General features: G+C 36.5%; 1 protein-coding gene across 2 annotated transcripts in view; it reads right to left on the bottom strand.

Annotated features, from left to right (window-relative positions):
• Window positions 1-336: 336 nt before the first annotated feature.
• The window catches only part of PLS1 (plastin 1), a 106592-nt gene continuing 86233 nt past the window's right edge, over window positions 337-20695 (bottom strand). For both annotated transcript variants that reach the window (XM_082626033.1, XM_082626034.1), the window contains 5 exons: window positions 18792-18906; window positions 13204-13337; window positions 12408-12531; window positions 2623-2747; window positions 337-2386 (listed from right to left, as the gene is read on the bottom strand). In XM_082626033.1, coding sequence (XP_082482159.1) covers window positions 2251-2386; window positions 2623-2747; window positions 12408-12531; window positions 13204-13337; window positions 18792-18906 — 634 coding nt within the window. In that variant the 3' untranslated portion in view covers window positions 337-2250. The remainder of the gene's footprint in view (window positions 2387-2622; window positions 2748-12407; window positions 12532-13203; window positions 13338-18791; window positions 18907-20695) is intronic.

Genomic DNA, 20695 nt, shown 5'->3' with positions numbered 1-20695 from the left:
TATCGTACCCGGATCATAATAGACAAATTTATGTTGATTAACTCAAATTGTTTCATCACAAACTAAATTTGTAGTAATCATGTACGTGGTCTCTCCTAAAATTCTTCCTGTTAAAGAATCATAGAACCATCTTCACTCCTCCCAAAATAATAAGTTTTTTGTTGCTGTTTTACTCATTAGCGTAGGAATTGTTCTCTTTTCTTTTCTGGAAAATAAGTTCATGATAGATTAATTTTCCAAGTTATATATTTTTCTTTAAATGAAATAAACACTGACACATTTGTACATACACAGAATTTTTATTAAATATATTTTGTGAGAGAAAGAACACTCTAAAGTGCCAAATTTCATGTAAATCAGATAACTTAGTGAATGGTGAAAAAAATCAAGAGGAAATGATTTAAATAATCTCACAAAAGAGCAAGAACATATTTTAATCTTCATATAAGAAAACAATTATCAAATGATAAAAGGAAGGGAAATCTCTTTTGTAGAATATATTTCAAAGTTCCACCTGTTGATGATTTCATTTAAAAAATTCTAAACACATGAGTAGTCGTACCCTTACCATCACGTATGTTTTAATCCATGGTAGAAGGGGGGTTTAGACTACTCATTCCCAGTGAGATAAAGTGACAGCATTTTTTGTTGCACAGCAGTACTGGTCACTGGCACTAACAGTGGAAGATGAAGGAAGTAAACTTCTGAACTCAATTGTTAGCAAAATTGGTCTACTAAAAAATTCAGACAAAAATAGGTCTGAAGCAAAGCTACTGCCAAGTAACATAAGCATTAACCAAACATTGCCAATTTGAAGGAAACTGGGAAAAATGTGAAAATATGTTGAATATTAGCTTTGTGTTACTTTCTACTAAAGATATTCAGTGGGCATATTCTAAATTAGGGCTAGAATTTCAAAAATTAGCATGTGTAATATGAAGCTAATAATATGGTATCAACATGTCTTGAGAGCTGTAGCCAGTGTTTGAAGTCAGTTGAAAAGTAACTATATGGACATCCAAAATGAATATTTCTAAAAGAAATCTTCATGTACCAGATAGCTACAAACTGAAAAGTGTTACGCACCTAGTGGGGGCACAATTATTACTTAGTGTTGGTTAACTGACCAATACAGTCATCCTTCAGTATCCAGAGGACTGGTTCCAGGACCCCCCAAAGGATACCAAAATCCGCAGATGCTCAAATCCTTTATATAAAACAGCTTAGTATTTGCATATAACCTACACACATCCTTGCGTGTACTTTAAATCATCTCTAGATTACTTATACCTAATATACTATGTAAATAGTTGTAAATACAATGGAAGTGCTAGGAAATAGTTGCTGGCACTTGGCAAATTTAAGTTTTGCTTTTTGGAACTTTCTGGAATTCTTTTTTTCAAATATCTTTGATCGCCTGTTGGTTGAATCTGTGGATGTGGAACCATTGGATATGCATGCATCAGATATGGAGGGTTGACTGTATACATACCACTTAAGAAAACCTGGGTAATTCAGGTGCAAAATATGTATATGTACACACATATTTCTCTAATAACGTCTTACCAACATATATATGCTGCATGTCATAGTTAAAGCTGTATTACCAAACCAGTACATGTAAAGTATCGATGCAGTTAAAATTAAGTTTTAAGTAAAAAGCTCCTACTACTTATATAAGAGAATGTACTTTGAAGTTTATTCATGAGTTAGTCCTTATATATAAAAAAGTTTAATGTTAATGAACAATACTTGTCATTTAAAAATTTTAGACAGTATAGAAATTTACAGAAAAGTTAAAGTTTTGGACCACTTCACATAGTGGGAGGAAAAAAAATAAAAGTATTAAACTGGATTATGACTTTGAATATATTTATGATCAAAATCAACACACACACAAAATCAAAACACATTTCACAGCAGGACCTGCAGAAAAAGTTTTGCATTGATCATTTCTGAACCATGAAAAATAATGAATTAGTCTTGTTTTAATGAGACTTTCAGGAAACAATAATTTAATCACAAAATATCATCTTGAAAATAAACACACTCTTATCAGTATTGACTGGTAAATTAATTGTCAACAAATCCTAGCTAGTATGAACAGTATATTAAATTCACGAATGATTCATACAACTGTTTTGAGCATACAAATAATCTCTGGTTTTATACCCACTACATTTCAGAATTCTGTAAACTGTGAGGCATTCAATGTGTTTAATGTGGCAGAAAATCATAATAAATGTTTCATTATTTTATTTTGTTCAGTCCTTTTCCCATTAAGCATGCAAACACTGTCATAACCATCTTGGGTTTCACTTCCACGAGGTCATCAGGTAAGGCATATATCCGGGCACCGATCTTTCGAGCAACTGAAATGGCGTATCTTGAAAAGAGAAGAAAAATATCTTGGTATTTGTTTTCACTTAATATATGTTAACAAAAGAATGAAACATTTTGATAAGGTTAACTTTACAAAAAAGTTAAGTTTGTGAGTCTTTAAATCATATTCCTCACATAAACTGTACTTAAAAATGTGAATTTTAAGGACATAATAGCCTCACCTGCAAGGATTAAGAACAAAAGAGCCACTCTGTTCTAATATAAACCATAAAGGCTTACTTAGCATTGTTCAGCTTGTCCTCCTCAGAAAGGTCTTCTCTCGTGATCATTTCTTGACGAACTGCATTTGGTGCAATGGCATCTATTAAATCCAAGACAGGTAAACTAGTGCTAATAGATTTGTCCTAGAAAAGAAAGAATAGATGAACATTCATAAACACCTTTTGTAAATGTCACACCACAAGATCATAACCATATAACTAAAAGCAACTTATAAATTTTCATTATACTTAACATTCAGCTATTCTGCAACCAACACACATCACAAACCATTTAAAATATGCTTTTCCTTTCATCCTTACAGAGCTTACGGTATAGAGAATTGTCATCATACCTGGAATAAGGTTTGTGGATGTGACAATTCCTAAAGTATGCTAACTACAGTATCCATTCTGTAAAAAATAAACAACTTTTGAAAGGGAAGAGGAGATGAATTTTAAGTGAATAGTTTTGCAAATTCTAGTAATATTCTTTTTCTTAGACCATGGACTCCTACGCCTTCACTTAATATTTTTCAGAAAGAAAAATTAAAATAATCGTGGAAAGGAACTAATATTTATAAAGGCATTATTCTTGTTGCTTTACATGTTCAGTTTGTTTAATCCTAACAGCCTGGTAAAGAAATTATAATCTCTCATTTTAAAATGAAGAACATGAAGGTCAGAAAGCTCAAAAGAGCTGTTCACACAACCAATACGTACAGAACCAGTATTTGAACCCATGACTGTCTGACTCTAAACGCCCAAGATTCTCTCCACTTTTGAAGTTACCTCCAAGGCAACTAAAAATGGACAACGAAATTCTAGTGGATAGAACACTGCTACTGAAGTCAGAAATCCTGGTCTGAATTGATTGTACAACTTACCAGCACTTGAACAAATTATTTGTTTTGTCTCTCAGGATGAATAGTAGCAAATGTCACTTGCTTACCCAGAATCCACTCCTTACTACTTTCTCCATCCTACCAGAACCCACATGTTTGCTCTGTGTCCATATATGGACATGTGCTTCAAGGAAAATTAACCCCATCCACAGCTCCAAGAGTGACCCTGAATTAGTGTAGACCATTTATTCTGTGGGTAAGGTGATAAACTTATTCTTTTTATGTATAAAGCAATACAGTGAATAACAGATATACTAATATCTATGGCATTAAAATTTCATGGGGGAGGGGAACTTAGGAAGAAAATGTCTAAAAGACTCATTAGGCGAACAATAATGAAAAAAGGTTGGAAAAAATAGTCTAAAAAAGCCAAAGGGAGGAATCCCATCTGATTGCCACAGTGATTTATTTGGCAATCGCTAATTTAAATCACTAATTTAATTTAACTTAATTTAATTTAACATGAGGCCCTTACTATCCAGGAAGAGCTATGGAAAGCTAGTAACACCCCCTCCTGACTGTGAATGAGAGGATGAAACCTCTGGCACAACCAGCAGCTATCCAATGAGCAAGAGGAAAACCAACTTTAGAGGAAACCACTTTAGACGGCAAAGCAGAGATGAACAAAACCTGATTGACATTCTGCAATTACTGGCTCAACCAATCCTAATGTCTACCCTACCTCTGGATCTTTGCTATTGTTCTGTGTCTTTACTTTTGGTTTAAATCACTTTTCCTGTTACTTGAAGCCAAAAGCACACATTCCTAATCACTACAATGGAACTGTCACAGAATTCTTGGGAATATTAAGATAAGTGAAGACATCTAGTACAGTTCCTGGCCAAAAGTGGTTCTTTTTTTAAATTTACTTATTTTTGGCTGCATTGGGTCTTTGCCACACGCGGGCTTTCTCTAGTTGTGGTGCACGGGCTTCTCACTGTAGTGGCTTCTCTTGTTGCAGAGCACGGGCTCTAGGCGCATGGGCTCAGTAGTTGTGGCTTGTGGGCTCTAGAGCACAGGCTTAGTAGTTGTGGCACGTGGGCTTAGTTGCTCCGCAGCACGTGGGATCTTCCCAGACCAGGGCTTGAACCCGTGTCCCCTGCATTGGCAGGTGGATTCTTAACCACTGAGCCACCAGGGAAGCCCCCCAAATGTGGTTCTTAATAAATGTTTGATAAAACAATTTGAAGCCATGTGAAGAGTACAAAGTTCTTTTTGGGGGCCATGATCTACTACATTTATTAATTTTAGAAAAATTTATATTCTTCATTTTCAGGAATGTTCATTTTATGAAACAGATTTTTGGGGGGGAAGTAGAAATAGAGGGATAAAAATAATTAGGGTCCTTAAGTCTATATGATGCTGGTAATCCAGATCTGGTTTTTGGGCATCTTTTCTATTTCTGAAAAACTCTCACACGTACATTCTCAATGTGTAGCCTGCAGACCGCCTACAAGAAAATCACCTGAGGTGCTTAATAAAAGCACAAATTAATCCTTGCACTCAAAGTAATGTCAGATTATTCGTGGATGGGGCTAGGAATCTACATTTTTAATAAGCTTTCTTGAAGACTCTAATGTACACCGTTATACTTTCTAAAATTAAAGCTTAACATGCATGTCATTCTATAATAAATTAAAATTTTCTATGTGCTTTTCATATATTTCTATGGTGATTCACAATCAGACAAGTGGCTTAATTGTGCTATATTTTGATTAATTGTTCTCATATTTATGAGGGTTTTTTTTAAGTTTGGGGAAAATTGTTTTGGTTTTTTTTCAGCTTTATTGAGTTAAAATTGACAAAATTGTAAGATACTTAACGTGTACATCTTGATGATTTGATAAGATCCCTCCCATCTAATTAATTAATACATCCATCACCCTCACTTACGTATTTTGTGTAGTATGTGTGTGTGTGTGTGTGTGAAAACATTTAAGTTCTACTCTTAGCAAATCTCAGTTATAGAAAAGAGTGTTAACTATAGCCACCATGTTATATATTAGATTCTCAGACCTTATTCATCTTATAGCTGAAAGTTTATACCCTTTTGTGGTATTTTAAATATTTCTTAACTTAGATTTAGGAAGCAAGGATTTTTCCACCTATTTCCTTTGATTCACCTTGAGAAAAACTTATACTGAGTTGAATGAAAAATTTAAGTTTCTAAAGATGATATTGGATCCCTTCCTGTTTCCAAAAAAACAGGCCTATCTTCCAGCTCCCCTGATTTGCACATTATCAGTGAAAGACATTTTACTGCAAAAAGGGCAGGGGTTATTGTAAAACCCTTGGTTTAGTATATAAATACATTTTCATATTTTTTCTTTCACTTTCCTTAATCATATAGAAATTACTTAAGCAAAAAGAATTTCTAGAATTTTTTTTTTTTTTTTTCTTTTTGCGGTATGCGGGCCTCTCACTGTTGTGGCCTCTCCCGTTGCGGAGCACAGGCTCCGGATGCGCAGGCCCAGCAGCCATGGCTCACGGGCCCAGCCGCTCCGCGGCATATGGGATCCTCCCAGACCGGGGCACGAACCCGTATCCCCTGCATCGGCAGGCGGACTCTCAACCACTGCGCCACCAGGGAGGCCCCTAGAATATTAAAGATAACTAGTCTAGAGTTTGGCTTGATTTTCTTTTTAAAAAAAAAAAATATATATTTATTTATTTATTTTATTTATTTTTGGCTGCACTGCTTCTTCGTTGATGCATGTGGGCTTTTCTCTAGTTGCGGCGAGCGGGGGCTACTCTTCGTCGGGGTGCGCAGGCTTATCGCTGTGGCTTCTCGTTGCGAAGCACGGGCTCTAGGCGCACAGGTTTCAGTAGTTGTGGCACGTGGGCTCAGTATTTGTGGCGCACGGGCTTAGCTGCTCCACTGCATGTGGGATCTTCCTGGGCCAGGGCTTGAACCTATGTCTCCTGCATTGGCAGGCGGATTCTTAACCACTGAGCCCCAGGGAAGCCCTTGATTTTCAAGTTAGTGTGTTGTACCATCTCTTCTCTTAATTTGATATACATTACTAGTACGACATTCCATTCTGTTGTTCCTCCTGTCACTTTTGAAAATAAAAGTGGAAGAACAATGTTGTGGCTGCCAAAGCTCCCTAAAAAAATCACAGCAGGAACCTCCCCACGATGCCCTTTATATATTGGCAGTACCAGTAGTGTAGTGTAGTAAGCTCCATTTATTGACCCCTTAATATGTGCCAGGTATGACTGAGCTATTTACATGTGTTAACTTATTTAGCTTGACAACAGACCCAGAAGATAGATACTATTAATACCTCCATTTTAAATATGGGGAAACTCAGGCATAGAGAAATTAATAATTTGCCCAAGTTTACATAGATAACTAAATGTGAGCCAGAGGTAAAATCAGTTTTATTCATCAAGAGGTGTAACCCAGCTGTTAGTATAAACTGCTAAGATTTCTGGAAAACACGTGCCCGCCTCACATGCTCCCTATTCTCCTTAGCTGATTTCTATAGCACTGGTAACGGCCCATACTGTGATTCCTGCTTTCTCATTTGCCTCCTTCCCTGAACAGTGAGCTCTCTGAGGGCATTTTGTAGTCACAGCACCTAGCAAAGTACCTGACACGGAGTAAGCTTTGAATATTTATGGAATGAATGAGCAGTATGTCACATAGCTAAGAAGTGGCTAAGCCTGTGTCAAACCCGGGGCCATACAACTCCATAGCTTGGCTCTCAACCTGCAGTTAGATCTGGATATGAAATCCAGCTTTCTGGTTAATAGTTGATGACAGTGGACAAGTTATTTAACTTTTCTGATGCTCACCTTTTTTGCTTATAGAGTTGAATTAAAAGAAACAATGTGTAAAATACTTAGCATAATGACACATAGGACTCAGTAAATGGTAGTTATGATTATTGTTATTAGCTGATATACCACCTCCTCATCTTCTTGGTGAGGAAAAATTACTTTGCAACTAAAACGGGTAAATTTGTCTTTTCTAAAATTTCTGGGTACAACACTGCCTTGATTATGATTAATAGGTTCTTACTAGTACCACTTATCATAGCTTCCAAATATAACACAATGAGTTGGAAAAAACCTCCCCAGCCCAACTATTTTTTAGCATGCACTGCTATATTTCTTACTTATATTCTGTTTAAAGGTTTTATTATCAAGTATATATACATGCCAGGCACTTGTGCAATATGTTTCTACCACCTCAGTTCTAGTAAAACCATAGTCTCAAGTCTGCTTTTCTCTGTGAGCTCTCTCCCTTAAATGGGTTGTGTACTCCCATTTTTCAACTCTCTCTTCTATTCAACTGATCACCGAGCTTGCAATCCTAGTTTTAATATCTCTTTTCATCCAACTCTTCATTTCCTGAAAATTACCTCAAATTCAATAAGCTTAAAACTGAATTCACTGCCTTTTTAGAAAGCAGCTGCACCCCAGACATCCCCATTTTTGTTATCAGTTTTCCAGTTACCCAGGCCCCAAACATCCAGTTTTAACTCCTCTCTCTTTCCTGCGCTTCCCTAAGTCAAGAAGCCAAACCCTACCTGTTCTTTTGCAAATGACTATCCATTCTTAAAGTTCCCAGTGCCCATCTGCACCGCTCCCCCAGGACCCTTATCACCTCATACCTTGATTTCTGCCTCAGCGCTTTCCTCGCTTTCCTCCCACTTACACCACTCTCGCTCCAACCGGTCCCGCCCCCTGCCTTTAGAACAGTATTCCTATTCTTACGTTACTCCCCTTACCAGTATCCTTTTTTTTTTTATTAGTTTCTGCTTTATAACAGAGTAAATCAGTTATACATATACATATGTTCCCATATCTCTTCCTTCTTGCATCACCCTCCCTATCCCACCCCTCCAGGTAGTCACAAAGCACCAAGCGGATCTCCCTGTGCTATGCGGCTGCTTCCCACTAGCTATATACCTTACGTTTGGTAGTGTATATATGTCCATGCCTCTCTTTCGCTTTGTCACAGCTTACCCTTCCCCCTCCCCATATCCTCAAGTCCATTCTCAAGTAGGTCTGTGTCTTTATTCCTGTCTTACCCCTAGGTTCTTCATGACATTTTTTTTCTTAAATTCCATATATATTTTTTGGCATACAGTATTTGTCTTTCTCTTTCTGACTTACTTCACTCTGTATGACAGACTCTAGGTCTATCCACCTCATTACAAATAGCTCAATTTCATTTCTTTTTATGGCTGAGTAATATTCCATTGTATATATGTGCCACATCTTCTTTATCCATTCATCTGATGATGGACACTTAGGTTGTTTCCATCTCTGAGCTACTGTAAATAAAGCTGCAATGAACATTTTGGTACCTGTCTCTTTTTGACTTATGGTTTTCTTGGGGTATATGCCCAGTAGTGGGATTGCTGGGTCATATGGTAGTTCTATTTGTAGTTTTTTAAGGAACCTCCATACTGTTCTCCAAAGTGGCTGTATCAATTCACATTCCCACCAGCAGTGCAAGAGTGTTCCCTTTTCTCCACACCCTCTCCAGCATTTACTGTTTCTAGATTTTTTGATGATGGCCATTCTGACTGGTGTGAGATGATATCTCAATGTAGTTTTGATTTGCATTTCTCTAATGATTAATGATGTTGAGCATTCTTTCATGTGTTTGTTGGCAGTCTGTATATCTTCTGTGGAGAAATGTCTATTTAGGTCTTCTGCCCATTTTTGGATTGGGTTGTTTGTTTTTTTGCTATTGAGCTGCATGAGCTGCTCATAAATTTTGGAGATTAATCCTTTGTCAGTTGCTTCATTTGCAAATATTTTCTCCCATTCTGAGGGTTGTCTTTTGGTCTTGTTTATGGTTTCCTTTGCTGTGCAAAAGCTTTGAAGTTTCATTAGGTCCCATTTGTTTATTTTTGTTTTTATTTCCATTTCTCTAGGAGGTGGGTCCAAAAGGATCTTGCTGTGATTTATGTCATAGAGTGTTCTGCCTATGTTTTCCTCTAAGAGTTTGATAGTTTCTGGCCTTACATTTAGGTCTTTAATCCATTTTGAGTTTATTTTTGTGTATGGTGTTAGGGAGTGATCTAAACTCATACTTTTACATGTCCCTGTCCAGTTTTCCCAGCACCACTTATTGAAGAGACTGTCCTTTCTCCACTGTACATTCCTGCCTCCTTTATCAAAGATAAGGTGACCATATGTGTGTGGGTTTATCTCTGGGCTTTCTATCCTGTTCCATTGATCTATCTTTCTGTTTTTGTGCCAGTACCATACTGTTTTGATTACTGTAGCTTTGTAGTATAGTCTGAAGTCAGGGAGCCTGATTCCTCCAGCTCTGTTTTTCGTTCTCAAGATTGCTTTGACTATTCGGGGTCTTTTGTTTTTCCAAACAAATTTTGAAATTTTTTGTTCTAGTTCTAGCAGAGGGAGGAACACTCCCAAACTCATTCTACGAGGCCACCATCACCTTGATACCAAAACCAGGCAAGGATGTCACAAAGAAAGAAAACTACAGGCCAATATCACTGATGAACATAGATGCAAAAATCCTCAACAAAATACTAGCAAACAGAATCCAACAGCACATTAAAAGGATCATACACCATGATCAAGTGGGGTTTATTCTAGGAATGCAAGGATTCTTCAATATATGCAAATCAATCAACGTCATACACCATATTAACAAATTGAAGGAGAAAAACCATATGATCATCTCAATAGATGCAGAGAAAGCTTTCGACAAAATTCAACACCCATTTATGATAAAAACCCTGCAGAAAGTAGGCATAGAGGGAACTTTCCTCAACATAATAAAGGCCATAGATGACAAACCCACAGCCAACATCGTCCTCAATGGTGAAAAACTGAAACCATTTCCACTAAGATCAGGAACAAGACAAGGCTGCCCACTCTCACCACTCTTATTCAACATAGTTTTGGAAGTTTTAGCCACAGCAATCAGAGAAGAAAAGAAAATAAAAGGAATCCAAATCGGAAAAGAAGAAGTAAAGCTGTCACTGTTTGCAGATGACATGATACTATACATAGAGAATCCTAAAGATGCTACCAGAAAACTACTAGAGCTAATCAATGAATTTGGTAAAGTAACAGGATACAAAATTAATGCACAGAAATCTCTGGCATTCCTGTATGCTAATGATGAAAAATCTGAAAGTGAAATCAAGAAAGCACTCCCTTTTACCACTGCAATAAAAAGAATAAAATATCTAGAAATAAACCTACCTAAGGAGACAAAAGACCTGTATGCAGAAAATTACCAGTATCCTTTTTAAGGCCAGATTCCTCCACAGTCTTGGCCCAGCCTACATCTTGCACTATATCCCTTAGGAACAATCCTGTCTAGCCAGACTATTTCTCCTAACCTTCTCAGACTTGCCTTTATTCAAGGTGGACCCCCTTCTAGCTTATTATTACCCTCTTGTTCTCCACCAATTCAAATCCTGCCTCCATCTCTGATGCTCAAATAAAGTCCAACTGTCTCCACTAACCATTCAGTTGGAAATGATCAGTTAGATTTTTCCATAATATTAGTTGTATTATTTCTTTGGATTTTAACATTTACCCTGTAGGACTGTTACCTTCTCGGTTATACAAATTTTGTCTTTGAAGTAAATGGCAAACACTCTGAGAACCAAAATAATTTCTTACATCTTTTTCTTTACCAACAATGTTACTTAATAGAGCTCAATAAATATTTATTAATGTGCTTCTAAATATTTTCTCATTGTATTTAATGATATACATGCTTGTTATTTTTCACAAATTAATGTACAAATGTATATAATTTCAGTATAACAATTTTAAAGAGTAACTGCCAATTAGAGAGTTTTATATGCCCCCTTTCCCATTTTAAGTTGTGTTTTATATCTAAAATATATAAAGACAAATCATGGGCTAAAAATTCTTTGTTTTTTTAAAAATAAGCAACAACAAAAACTCAATGTCATTAGTTCCTTCCAAGATGGAAAAGAAAGAAACACAGTTGAACTAGGACTCAGGCAACATCTCTGCCAACATCCAGCTGTCCACTTTGGGGCTCAGTTTTTGGTAAAGAACAGAAGATTGAATTTATCAATTTCTGATATTTCTTCTGCCCTACCATGTTGTCAAACATATATAGCAAAGGCAAAGAAGAAAATAAAGATGGTTAGATAACTCTTGCAAGAGCTCAGGGTTTCATCTATTTGCACTCTTATTTCACTAAAAAAAAATACTAATTGATGGGTAATTTTTCACATATCATAATAAAATCACAAACACAAGGTTCACTGAACGAATGTGTACAAGCAGACAGGCTTATTTGTAGCTAATATCAGCTTGCATGCAAAAGCAAAACACAATGGAAATGCATGAGAATTAGTCAGTATGTATATGCAGACTACATTTTGAGTGCTTTATGAATCATCCACAAATGCTCAGAAGTGACTGTTAAGTATCATTATGAAGCCAGATGACAAGATTTTTTTTTTCCTACCAGTTTTCTCAATTCCCACTTGAATCGGTTTGGCTGGCTCTGTTATGCCTTGTAAATGATGTCAATACAATTCTGAGACTGCTGCTAGGGAGCACAAAACATTATAGGTCCTATATAAGCAATGTCTTTTTATCTTTCTTTTTTCATTTGACAATTGGATTTTTGGCTCAATTTCTTTTTTAAGATTAGATTACTGAAGTCCGATAATATTAACCTGCATTTATACTCAATAGGATAACCAGTCAAAAATATATGAATTCAAACTGAATATTTCTGATTTACACATGCCAAATAATTAGTATGCCTAAGCTCATCAATTGTGTGTTTCTGAGATACAACATTGATGTAATTCTAAGCCTAAACCAATGTAATTCCCAATAAAAATTCCTTCTTAAACTTAGTTTCTTACCACCCCCCCCCCCAATTTTTTAAATAGCTTTTGATTACCTTGAAGCTGGAAATAAAAGTATTTTTGTTTGCACTTCTAAGAGTCTGATTGACCCATTCAATGATAATCGCATCATTTACTTTTTCACCCTCTCCAAGATCCGATAACACATTCAACGTGTACCTGTAACAGAAGAGATGCATATTTAAGACTGAAAGGGGTAAAATTTGCTCTCACATCATTTATATCAATATTTAGATGAATATTTAAGAAATATTTCAGTTCTAATAAATATTTCTCATTTTAGTCTGGTAAGCTCTAGTACAGAGCTTAGTAATCAGAAACAAAAACTACTATATGGTACTTTTAAAAATTAAAACAACTCCTTACAAAGCAGTGTTTCAGAGGCATTAATAAAAGTAATTGTGTTTCTAGAGACTGACCCACTTTTTTTTTCTTTTTTTTTTTTTTTTTGCGTTACGCGGGCCTCTCACTGTTGTGGCCTCTCCCATTGCGGAGCACAGGCTCCGGACGCGCAGGCTCAGCGGCCATGGCTCACAGGCCTAGCCGCTCCACAGCATGTGGGATCTTCCCGGACCAGGGCACGAACCCGTGTCCCCTGCATCGGCAGGCGGACTCTCAACCATTGCACCACCAGGGAAGCCCCTGACCCCCTTTTAAAACAAAATATAATTTGTAAAAAAATTATTATCAACAATAAATCATTTAAAAATTAATATATTTCACATTGTATGTTTCTTCTGTGTTTGCTATTCTTCAAAAATAGCTAAAGTTTTAGTTCAGTGACTTGTTGAAGGAGACTGACAGTGATGTCACAAACAAATCAGCCTTTACCTTCTCATCAGCTGCCACACCAATGCCAGAGTAAGTGTGGAATTCCCTTCATTTAAGTCCTGCCCAGCAATGCCAACCAAGGAGAATTTGGCCTTATTCTTCCCAAGTTCCACTGCATAGTTACAGTTTTCGATCTGTAAATAATAGTAAAAGTTTTGGTATAAAACAAATTTTTTAATATATTTCTTAAATATGCCAGCCTAGTTCAGTCACCTGAAAAATAATTATGATGACACTGAAAATTTTTATGACAGAATTTTATTTCCTAATAACCAGTGAAATTAAGGAAATAACTATTCCCATTTTATAGCTGAACATATCAAAGCACTGAGGGGTTAACCTAGATAGAGAAACAACTGGATGAAAAGTTTAAAGATCCTCTCTTACTCAAAGTCTTGACTGTCCAAGATTACACAGCTGATGAGTGGCAAATCTGAGACTAAAAACCCAGTTTTCTGCATTCCATCAATAGAGGTAATCAATGTTGTTTTGTCTACATTTAAAATTAAGGAATAGAGAAATTGTTTCATTAAGAATCTAACTTCATCTCCAATATTCTATATCTAGATCTCACTCATCCTTTAAAATTAAGCTTTTAGCCAATTTTCTTCATCAAAGGATTAAGCTTAACTGTATCATCTGCATCCCTTGATGAACTGCCAATCATGGTTATTTTATAATGCTTATGTACCATCTTCTACTTATATTTAGCATTTTATGAACTTTCTTTTGCCAACCATACATAAGCTCCTTTTAAAGGGCAAAAACTATAAAGTGTACAAATCTGTATCATAGTCTCCCCACCCCTAGCCCAGGACTCAGCACGGTGCCCTGTCTACAGTAAGAATCTGAAGAATGAACACCAAGTAAATTATCTACCTAAGTACTTCTTTCCAGTGGTATAAGTACACTTAAAATTTTTTTGTCTATCCTGGGCTCTACAGAAATTTATCATCTCCAGTCATCTAGTACTATACTTACCTCAGAACATATATATATAAATGTGTGTATGTACATATATATACACACATATATATATATATATTTACCTTTCCCCCAGTGAAATTGTAAGATCTCATAATATCACCAGTAATAAAAGGTGATTAAATATTTTTTTAGAATAAAGTAAACATTTAGTTAAGAAAAACAGTATAACTGGTTTCTCCTGATTTTCTTTCCCAAGTTAGTTAAGGCCTCATTAAGAAACAAGTAAACCTGAGATACAAAGATACACTTCTTTCTAAGAAGAACAAAATATTTCCAGGAAAGGTGAGAAAAGGACCCCACAATAACAGAATCTGTACAAATTAATGGATACTGTACTTGCAAAAAGAGAATCCAAATTCCCAGAGGTCAGCCTGTTACAAATAAAAATGCAAGAAGATACTCTGAACCTGCTGTAATATCTGCCTGGTTCCCCTAATAAGTTAAATCAAATCTTTGATATGTATTCATTCTTTTACATGCATGGAGATAATATTCCAAAATTCTCTTTCCTACTAGTCATTTAATATTATAGATTTAGTCTTCCAAATAGAAATATGCACATAATTTTTAAAAATGAATTCCTAATTTATGGAAAATAGCAGAGCCCTGATTATGTAATAGTGTGAACAGGAGAGATAAAAACCAGCATATTTTCCACTGCCACTCATTTTAACAGGACAATTTTCTAGCAAATTGTAATAACCACTCATGTAAAATGTGTTTCAATGAAGGGCCATCTGTTTTATGGTTAGTGTGACCAAAGTTCCTGAGGGGAATGATGGTGAGAAAGGAGCTCAGAGTTAATAGTCTAGAGGGCTAAGATGATGTGACCAGCAATGAAAGAGAAACTGGAAGTGGATGCTAGTGTTAAGGGAAAAGATATGTTCTACTTTTCGGCAACATTTGATTTCAAGTTTGGCAAAATACTTCTAAGATCTGGAGAGGTACCAAACTAGAGAAAGAGTAAGAAATTAGGTTCCTAAAGGTAACCATATTTATGGTAGTCCTTAACACTCTAAAAAGGGATCTGCTCCCTGAGGATGTAAATACAGAAAGTTAAGAGCATTCGGCCAAGAACTGAGCCTTGGAAATTCCTAGAGTTATGGGGCTAAAAGTTTAAGACCCTGTGAAAGGTAAGAATGAATACAAAGCACGAAAAAATTGCAGAATATAGTCTCATAGAATTAATGGAAGAAATGATTACCAAGCACTTCAAAAGTGAGGCTTAGATCATTTGGAAAATGAGAAAAATTACATAATGGGATACAAAGTTCCAAGAGAAAAGAAATGCTAAAGACATAATGAAGAAAGACTATTCAAGTGGTGCAGCTTTATGAACTTTACAAATGAAGCAAGTGACATCCGCTGATGAATGCCCGAAGTCCATAAAATAATTCCCTGGATACCATTTCATGAAAGTACTGCTTCTTTAATTTTAAAATATCTTGAAATTATTTCAGGCCTTGTGTTTCATTCTATAAATAGCCAGTATTTGCTGAAAGGAAGCATTCTACATATGACTGAGACATCTTATAATTAACAAAACATTCCAGATATAATGAATGAGTGGTTCAGTTTTGTTTTCCTGTTACATGTAAATTGATACAGCCACTATAGAGAACAGTATGGAGGTTCCTTAAAAAACTAAAAATGCGGGCTTCGCTGGTGGCGCAGTGGTTGAGAATCTGCCTGCTAATGCAGGGGACAAGGGTTCGAGCCCTGGTCTGGGAGGATCCCACATGCCGCAGAGCAACTAGGCCCGTGAGCCACAACTACTGAGCCTGCGCGTCTGGAGCCTGTGCTCCGCAACAAGAGAGGCCGCAATAGTGAGAGGCCCGTGCACCACGGTGATGAGGGGCCCCCGCTTGTCGCAACTAGAGAAAGCCCTCTCACAGAAACGAAGACCCAACACAGCCCCCCCCCAAAAAAAGAAAAACCTAAAAATAGAAATACCATATGATCCAGCAATCCCACTACTGGGCATATACCCTGAGAAAACAATAATTCAAAGAGTCATGCACAGGGAGATCAGCTCGGTGCTTTGTGACCACCTAGAGGGGTGGGATAGGGAGGGTGGGAGGGAGACGCGAGAGGGAGGAGATATGGGGATATAGGTATATGTATAGCTGATTAACTTTGTTATAGAGCAGAAACTAACACACCATTGGAAAGCAGTTATACTCCAATAAAGACGTTAAAAAAAACCAAACCTATGTGAAATTAGCTAATGAAATTTCCTGAATTCTACTCCCCTGAGAATTATAGGCATATCAAATAAAATATAAAATGTAGACAGTCCAACCACTAGAAATACTGAAAAATATGAATATATATATAAATCTCTTGTAATAATACTACCCATTTAATTACTTTTAATATTATGATGCCTTTCTTTTTTGTCATTCTTTCAAGAAAACAGGATTTTTAAAAAAAATCTTTATTGGAGTATAATTGCTTTACAATGGTGTGTTAGTTTCTGCTTTATAACAGAGTGAATCAGTTATACATATATATATGTTCCCATATCTCTTCCCTCTTCCGTCTCCCTCCCTCCCACCCTCCCTATCCCACCCCTCTAGGTGGTCACAAAGCACCGAGCTGATCTCCCTGTGCTATGCGGCTGCTTCCCACTAGCTATCTGTTTTACGTTTGGTAGTGTCTGTATGTCCATGCCAGTCTCTCACTTTGTCACAGCTTACCCTTCCCCCTCCCCATATCCTCAAGTCCGTTCTCTAGTAGGTCTGTGTCTTTATTCCTGTCTTACCCCTAGGTTCTTCATGACATTTTTTTCCCTTAAATTCCATACATATGTGTTAGCATACGGTATTTGTCTTTCTCTTTCTGACTTACTTCACTCTATGACAGACTCTAGGTCCATCCACCTCATTACAAATAGCTCAATTTCATTTCTTTTTATGGCTGAGTAATATTCCATTGTATATATGTGCCACATCTTCTTTATCCATTCATCCAATGATGGACACTTAGGTTGTTTCCATGTCTGGGCTATTGTAAATAGGGCTGCAACGAACATTTTGGTACATGACTCCTTTTGAATTATGGTTTTCTCAGGGTGTATGCCCAGTAGTGGGATTGCTGGGTCATATGGTAGTTCTATTTGTAGTTTTTTAAGGAACCTCCATACTGTTCTCCATAGTGGCTGTATCAACTTACACTCCCACCAACAGTGCAGAAGGGTTCCCTTTTCTCCACACCCTCTCCAGTCAGTACTGATGAATCTAGTGGCAGGGCAGGAATGAAGATGCAGATGGAGAGAAAGGACTCGAGGACACAGTGGGGGAAGGGTAAGCTGGGATGAAGTGAGAGAGTGGCATGGACATATATACACTACCAAATAGATAGCTAGTGGGAAGCAGCTGCATAGCACAGGGAGATCAGCTCGGTGCTTTGTGATGACCTAGAGGGGTGGGATAGGGAGAGTGGGAGAGAGGCTCAAGCAGGAGGGGATATGGGAATATATGTATACATATAGCTGATTCACTTTGTTGTACAGCAGAAACTAACACAACATTGTAAATCAATTATACTCCAATAAAGATATTTTAAAATAAATAAATCATCTACTTCTTAAAAAAAAGTTAAATGAAAGTATAAAAAATTTAAAGTCCTACATACTTTTACTTTATAAAGCAAATGAACCTGATATAGAAGGTAGAAAGGAAAAGTTGAATATTAAACAGGCAATTCAACAGAACAAGAAGGTACACCAAGGACACCACAGATCCCCTATATGAGGAAGGAGAATATTGGAGACAAGCACTTCCTTTACCATTCATCTGCCAACTATTCTCCCACCAAGTGTAATCAAGTCATTGCCCTGCTCAGAAAACGGCTTCCCAGTGCTTGCAGTTTAAAACCCAAACTCTTTAATCTGACATTCAAGGCTCTCAACATCTGGCTTCAATTCAAATTTTTGGCATTCACACTCACTTCTTACCTATCAGAAACCTCTGCTATAGCCAAACTATTCTTCCTAATCGTCAGCCCCCTCTCCAGTCTCCTTCTGCCAAAATTCTATCCATTTCTCAGAGTGTAACTCAAAACTACCTCCTGCATGAAGCCTCTGATAAGTGCAGCCTGTGGCTTTTTCTTCCTTAAAACTGATAATATTCACTTTTGCATACACTGTGCTGTAATATAGTTATTTGCACACATATCTAATTTCTTCAGGGTTTCCTAAGGACCAACTCCATGCCTTTTACTATTTTATATCCTGGCATTGCACTGTACAGGTCATAGTTAATCAATAAATACTTGTTGAAAAATATTAACGAATAACCAGTAAAGATCTGCAAGTTCTGGTGATTATAAAATAGGAGTTCATTTATGATACATCTCAAAGAACATTAAGTATTACAACTTGCTAAAGATAAAAACAGTTATATAAAGTATCTGACTTGGGGGGACTGCCTTCATCTTTCCAAACATTAAAGCTCACTTGTAAAAAGGCTATTAAGCTTAACACATTTTGGGTTGAATCTGTGGGGACAGACCACACTTTACTAAGCTTTATAAAACTCTAAATCCTCTGTTTTCTATCTGAACAATAATAAAATATCCATGGTCATTATTTCATTCACCTTCTTCATGTTCCCTCCAAGAGCGGGATACGGAGGTTTGTTGACATGGCTCCAATCGACTGGCACGCGGATCATTTCGTAGAGCTGAAAGATGACTAAAGCATCTGCAAGGTCACTAAGACAGGAGAAAAAGAAAATGAAGGAGAAGGAAATGTTGGTACTACCTGATTCTATTAAGCGCACTGGAGATGGGCTTATATCTATAAAAATGCAACAGGGTCATTTAATACTCAAATAAGGCAGGCAGAACAGATCATTCAACCCAAAAATTCTAATCTAGGAATCTGTCCAAATTTTTTTCATAAATGTTTACAAAGATATATGTACAAGGATATTCACTCCCAGAATATTTATTAATTTGCAAACAATCTAAAGGCCTGGCAGTAGGGGCTGTTGAATAAATTATCCATGGACTCCTGGGCCACCACAAGACACGATAAGGTAGATCTCTATGTACTAACATGAAAAGCTTTACACAACATATTACGTTTAAAAAAGCAAGAGGCAGAACACTGCGTACAGTTTATTATCTATTAAAAATATTTTCAAAATTAGTAGCATTTAAATACCTCTGTGTGATATGGACTGTTAATAGCAATTACCTCTAGTCAGGAAAAAAAGGAATATGGGAGGAGTAAAAAGGGATTATCAAATTTTATTTTGTTCTACTTAACGTACATACTTCCTGAAGCTTGTGCAGTGAGAATGAGTTCATCTATTACTTATGTAGTATGGTTTTTAAAACTTAAAAAAAATAATTATATAAAAATCACAATAGTTACTCAGTAGGAAGCTGTTCATGTTAAATAGCGAGCATTAAGAGGAAGGAATTTATGAGCAAGTAGGAGTTATTGAAGTAAAAATACTACTACTTTGTATTCAGAAAAACACATTCTTCCGAGGTGCACAGAGTATGTCTATTGAGTCTGTTTTCAATTCTGTATGCTAAGGACATAATGCAACAGTGATTGATTTTTTTAATTGCTAGCTCTGTGATGAATTACCTGACTTTTCTCCCTCAACAGCTTGTTCATTGATTTATGTTTTGCTAAGGTTCATATTAAAGTTACTTTTCATCTCTGAGCACACACCATATGGCTGTGAAGGGGGCTGGGCCCTGTGCTGAGTGAAGGAGGGAGGAAGTCCTCCTTTGATGGAGGTAATCAAGAGCTAAGTTATCTATCAGCACACGGAGAACTTTGTATGAAAAATAAATCACTGAAGTAGTTGTATAGGTTCTGAAATCTCATCTATTTCATGAATTTTTTCTTTTTTACTCTAAAGGAATTCATTCTTATTTCTATGTAGTATGGTTTATTACTCATGTCTTGCAAATAGGGAAACTGATGCCCAGAGAGTTAAAATGATTTCCAGAGAATTTAAGATGTGTTCCAGAACCAACTTGTCATAGAAAAATTCCAGGACTAGTAGTTCTTAAAATATATTTAATAACCTGTTGAGAGGAGAGAATTTTCAGTTAAAATCAATCTAAATTTTTATTTTGCTTTGGTCTGGGTTTGGTATAAGTAGATGGGGAGCTAAAATCACTTAGAGGTGGGTTTAGAAATATGAGCCAGACACAAATTCATGGACACACATTTCTGGCACCAACTAGACCTCTGGTTATTGTTTTTCTATATCCCGATGGTTCTTTTTAAGGTTATTTTATTTTTGAGAATTTTCTGAATTCCCTTTCCACCTCCAAAAATTACATACACCCAGAAGTCCTGTACTAGCAGTTCAGGATCTAAATAACTAAAAATAATCTTTAGCTAAAAAAATTTGGTCAATTCTTCTCCACTGTCAACCACAGAGAAATCTAGTGTTCCTAACATTTATGAAGTTACCATGAAGTTTCAACAAAGCCTAATGCCCTAGTTTTAAATTTATTTCTTAATTTAAAA

Source organism: Mesoplodon mirus (assembly GCF_964341445.2).
Source record: "Mesoplodon mirus genome assembly, chromosome: 6".
Classification (NCBI taxonomy): Eukaryota; Metazoa; Chordata; class Mammalia; order Artiodactyla; family Ziphiidae; genus Mesoplodon; species Mesoplodon mirus.
Note: the sequence above shows the minus strand (reverse complement) of the source record. Positions and strands in the feature narration are given on the sequence as shown.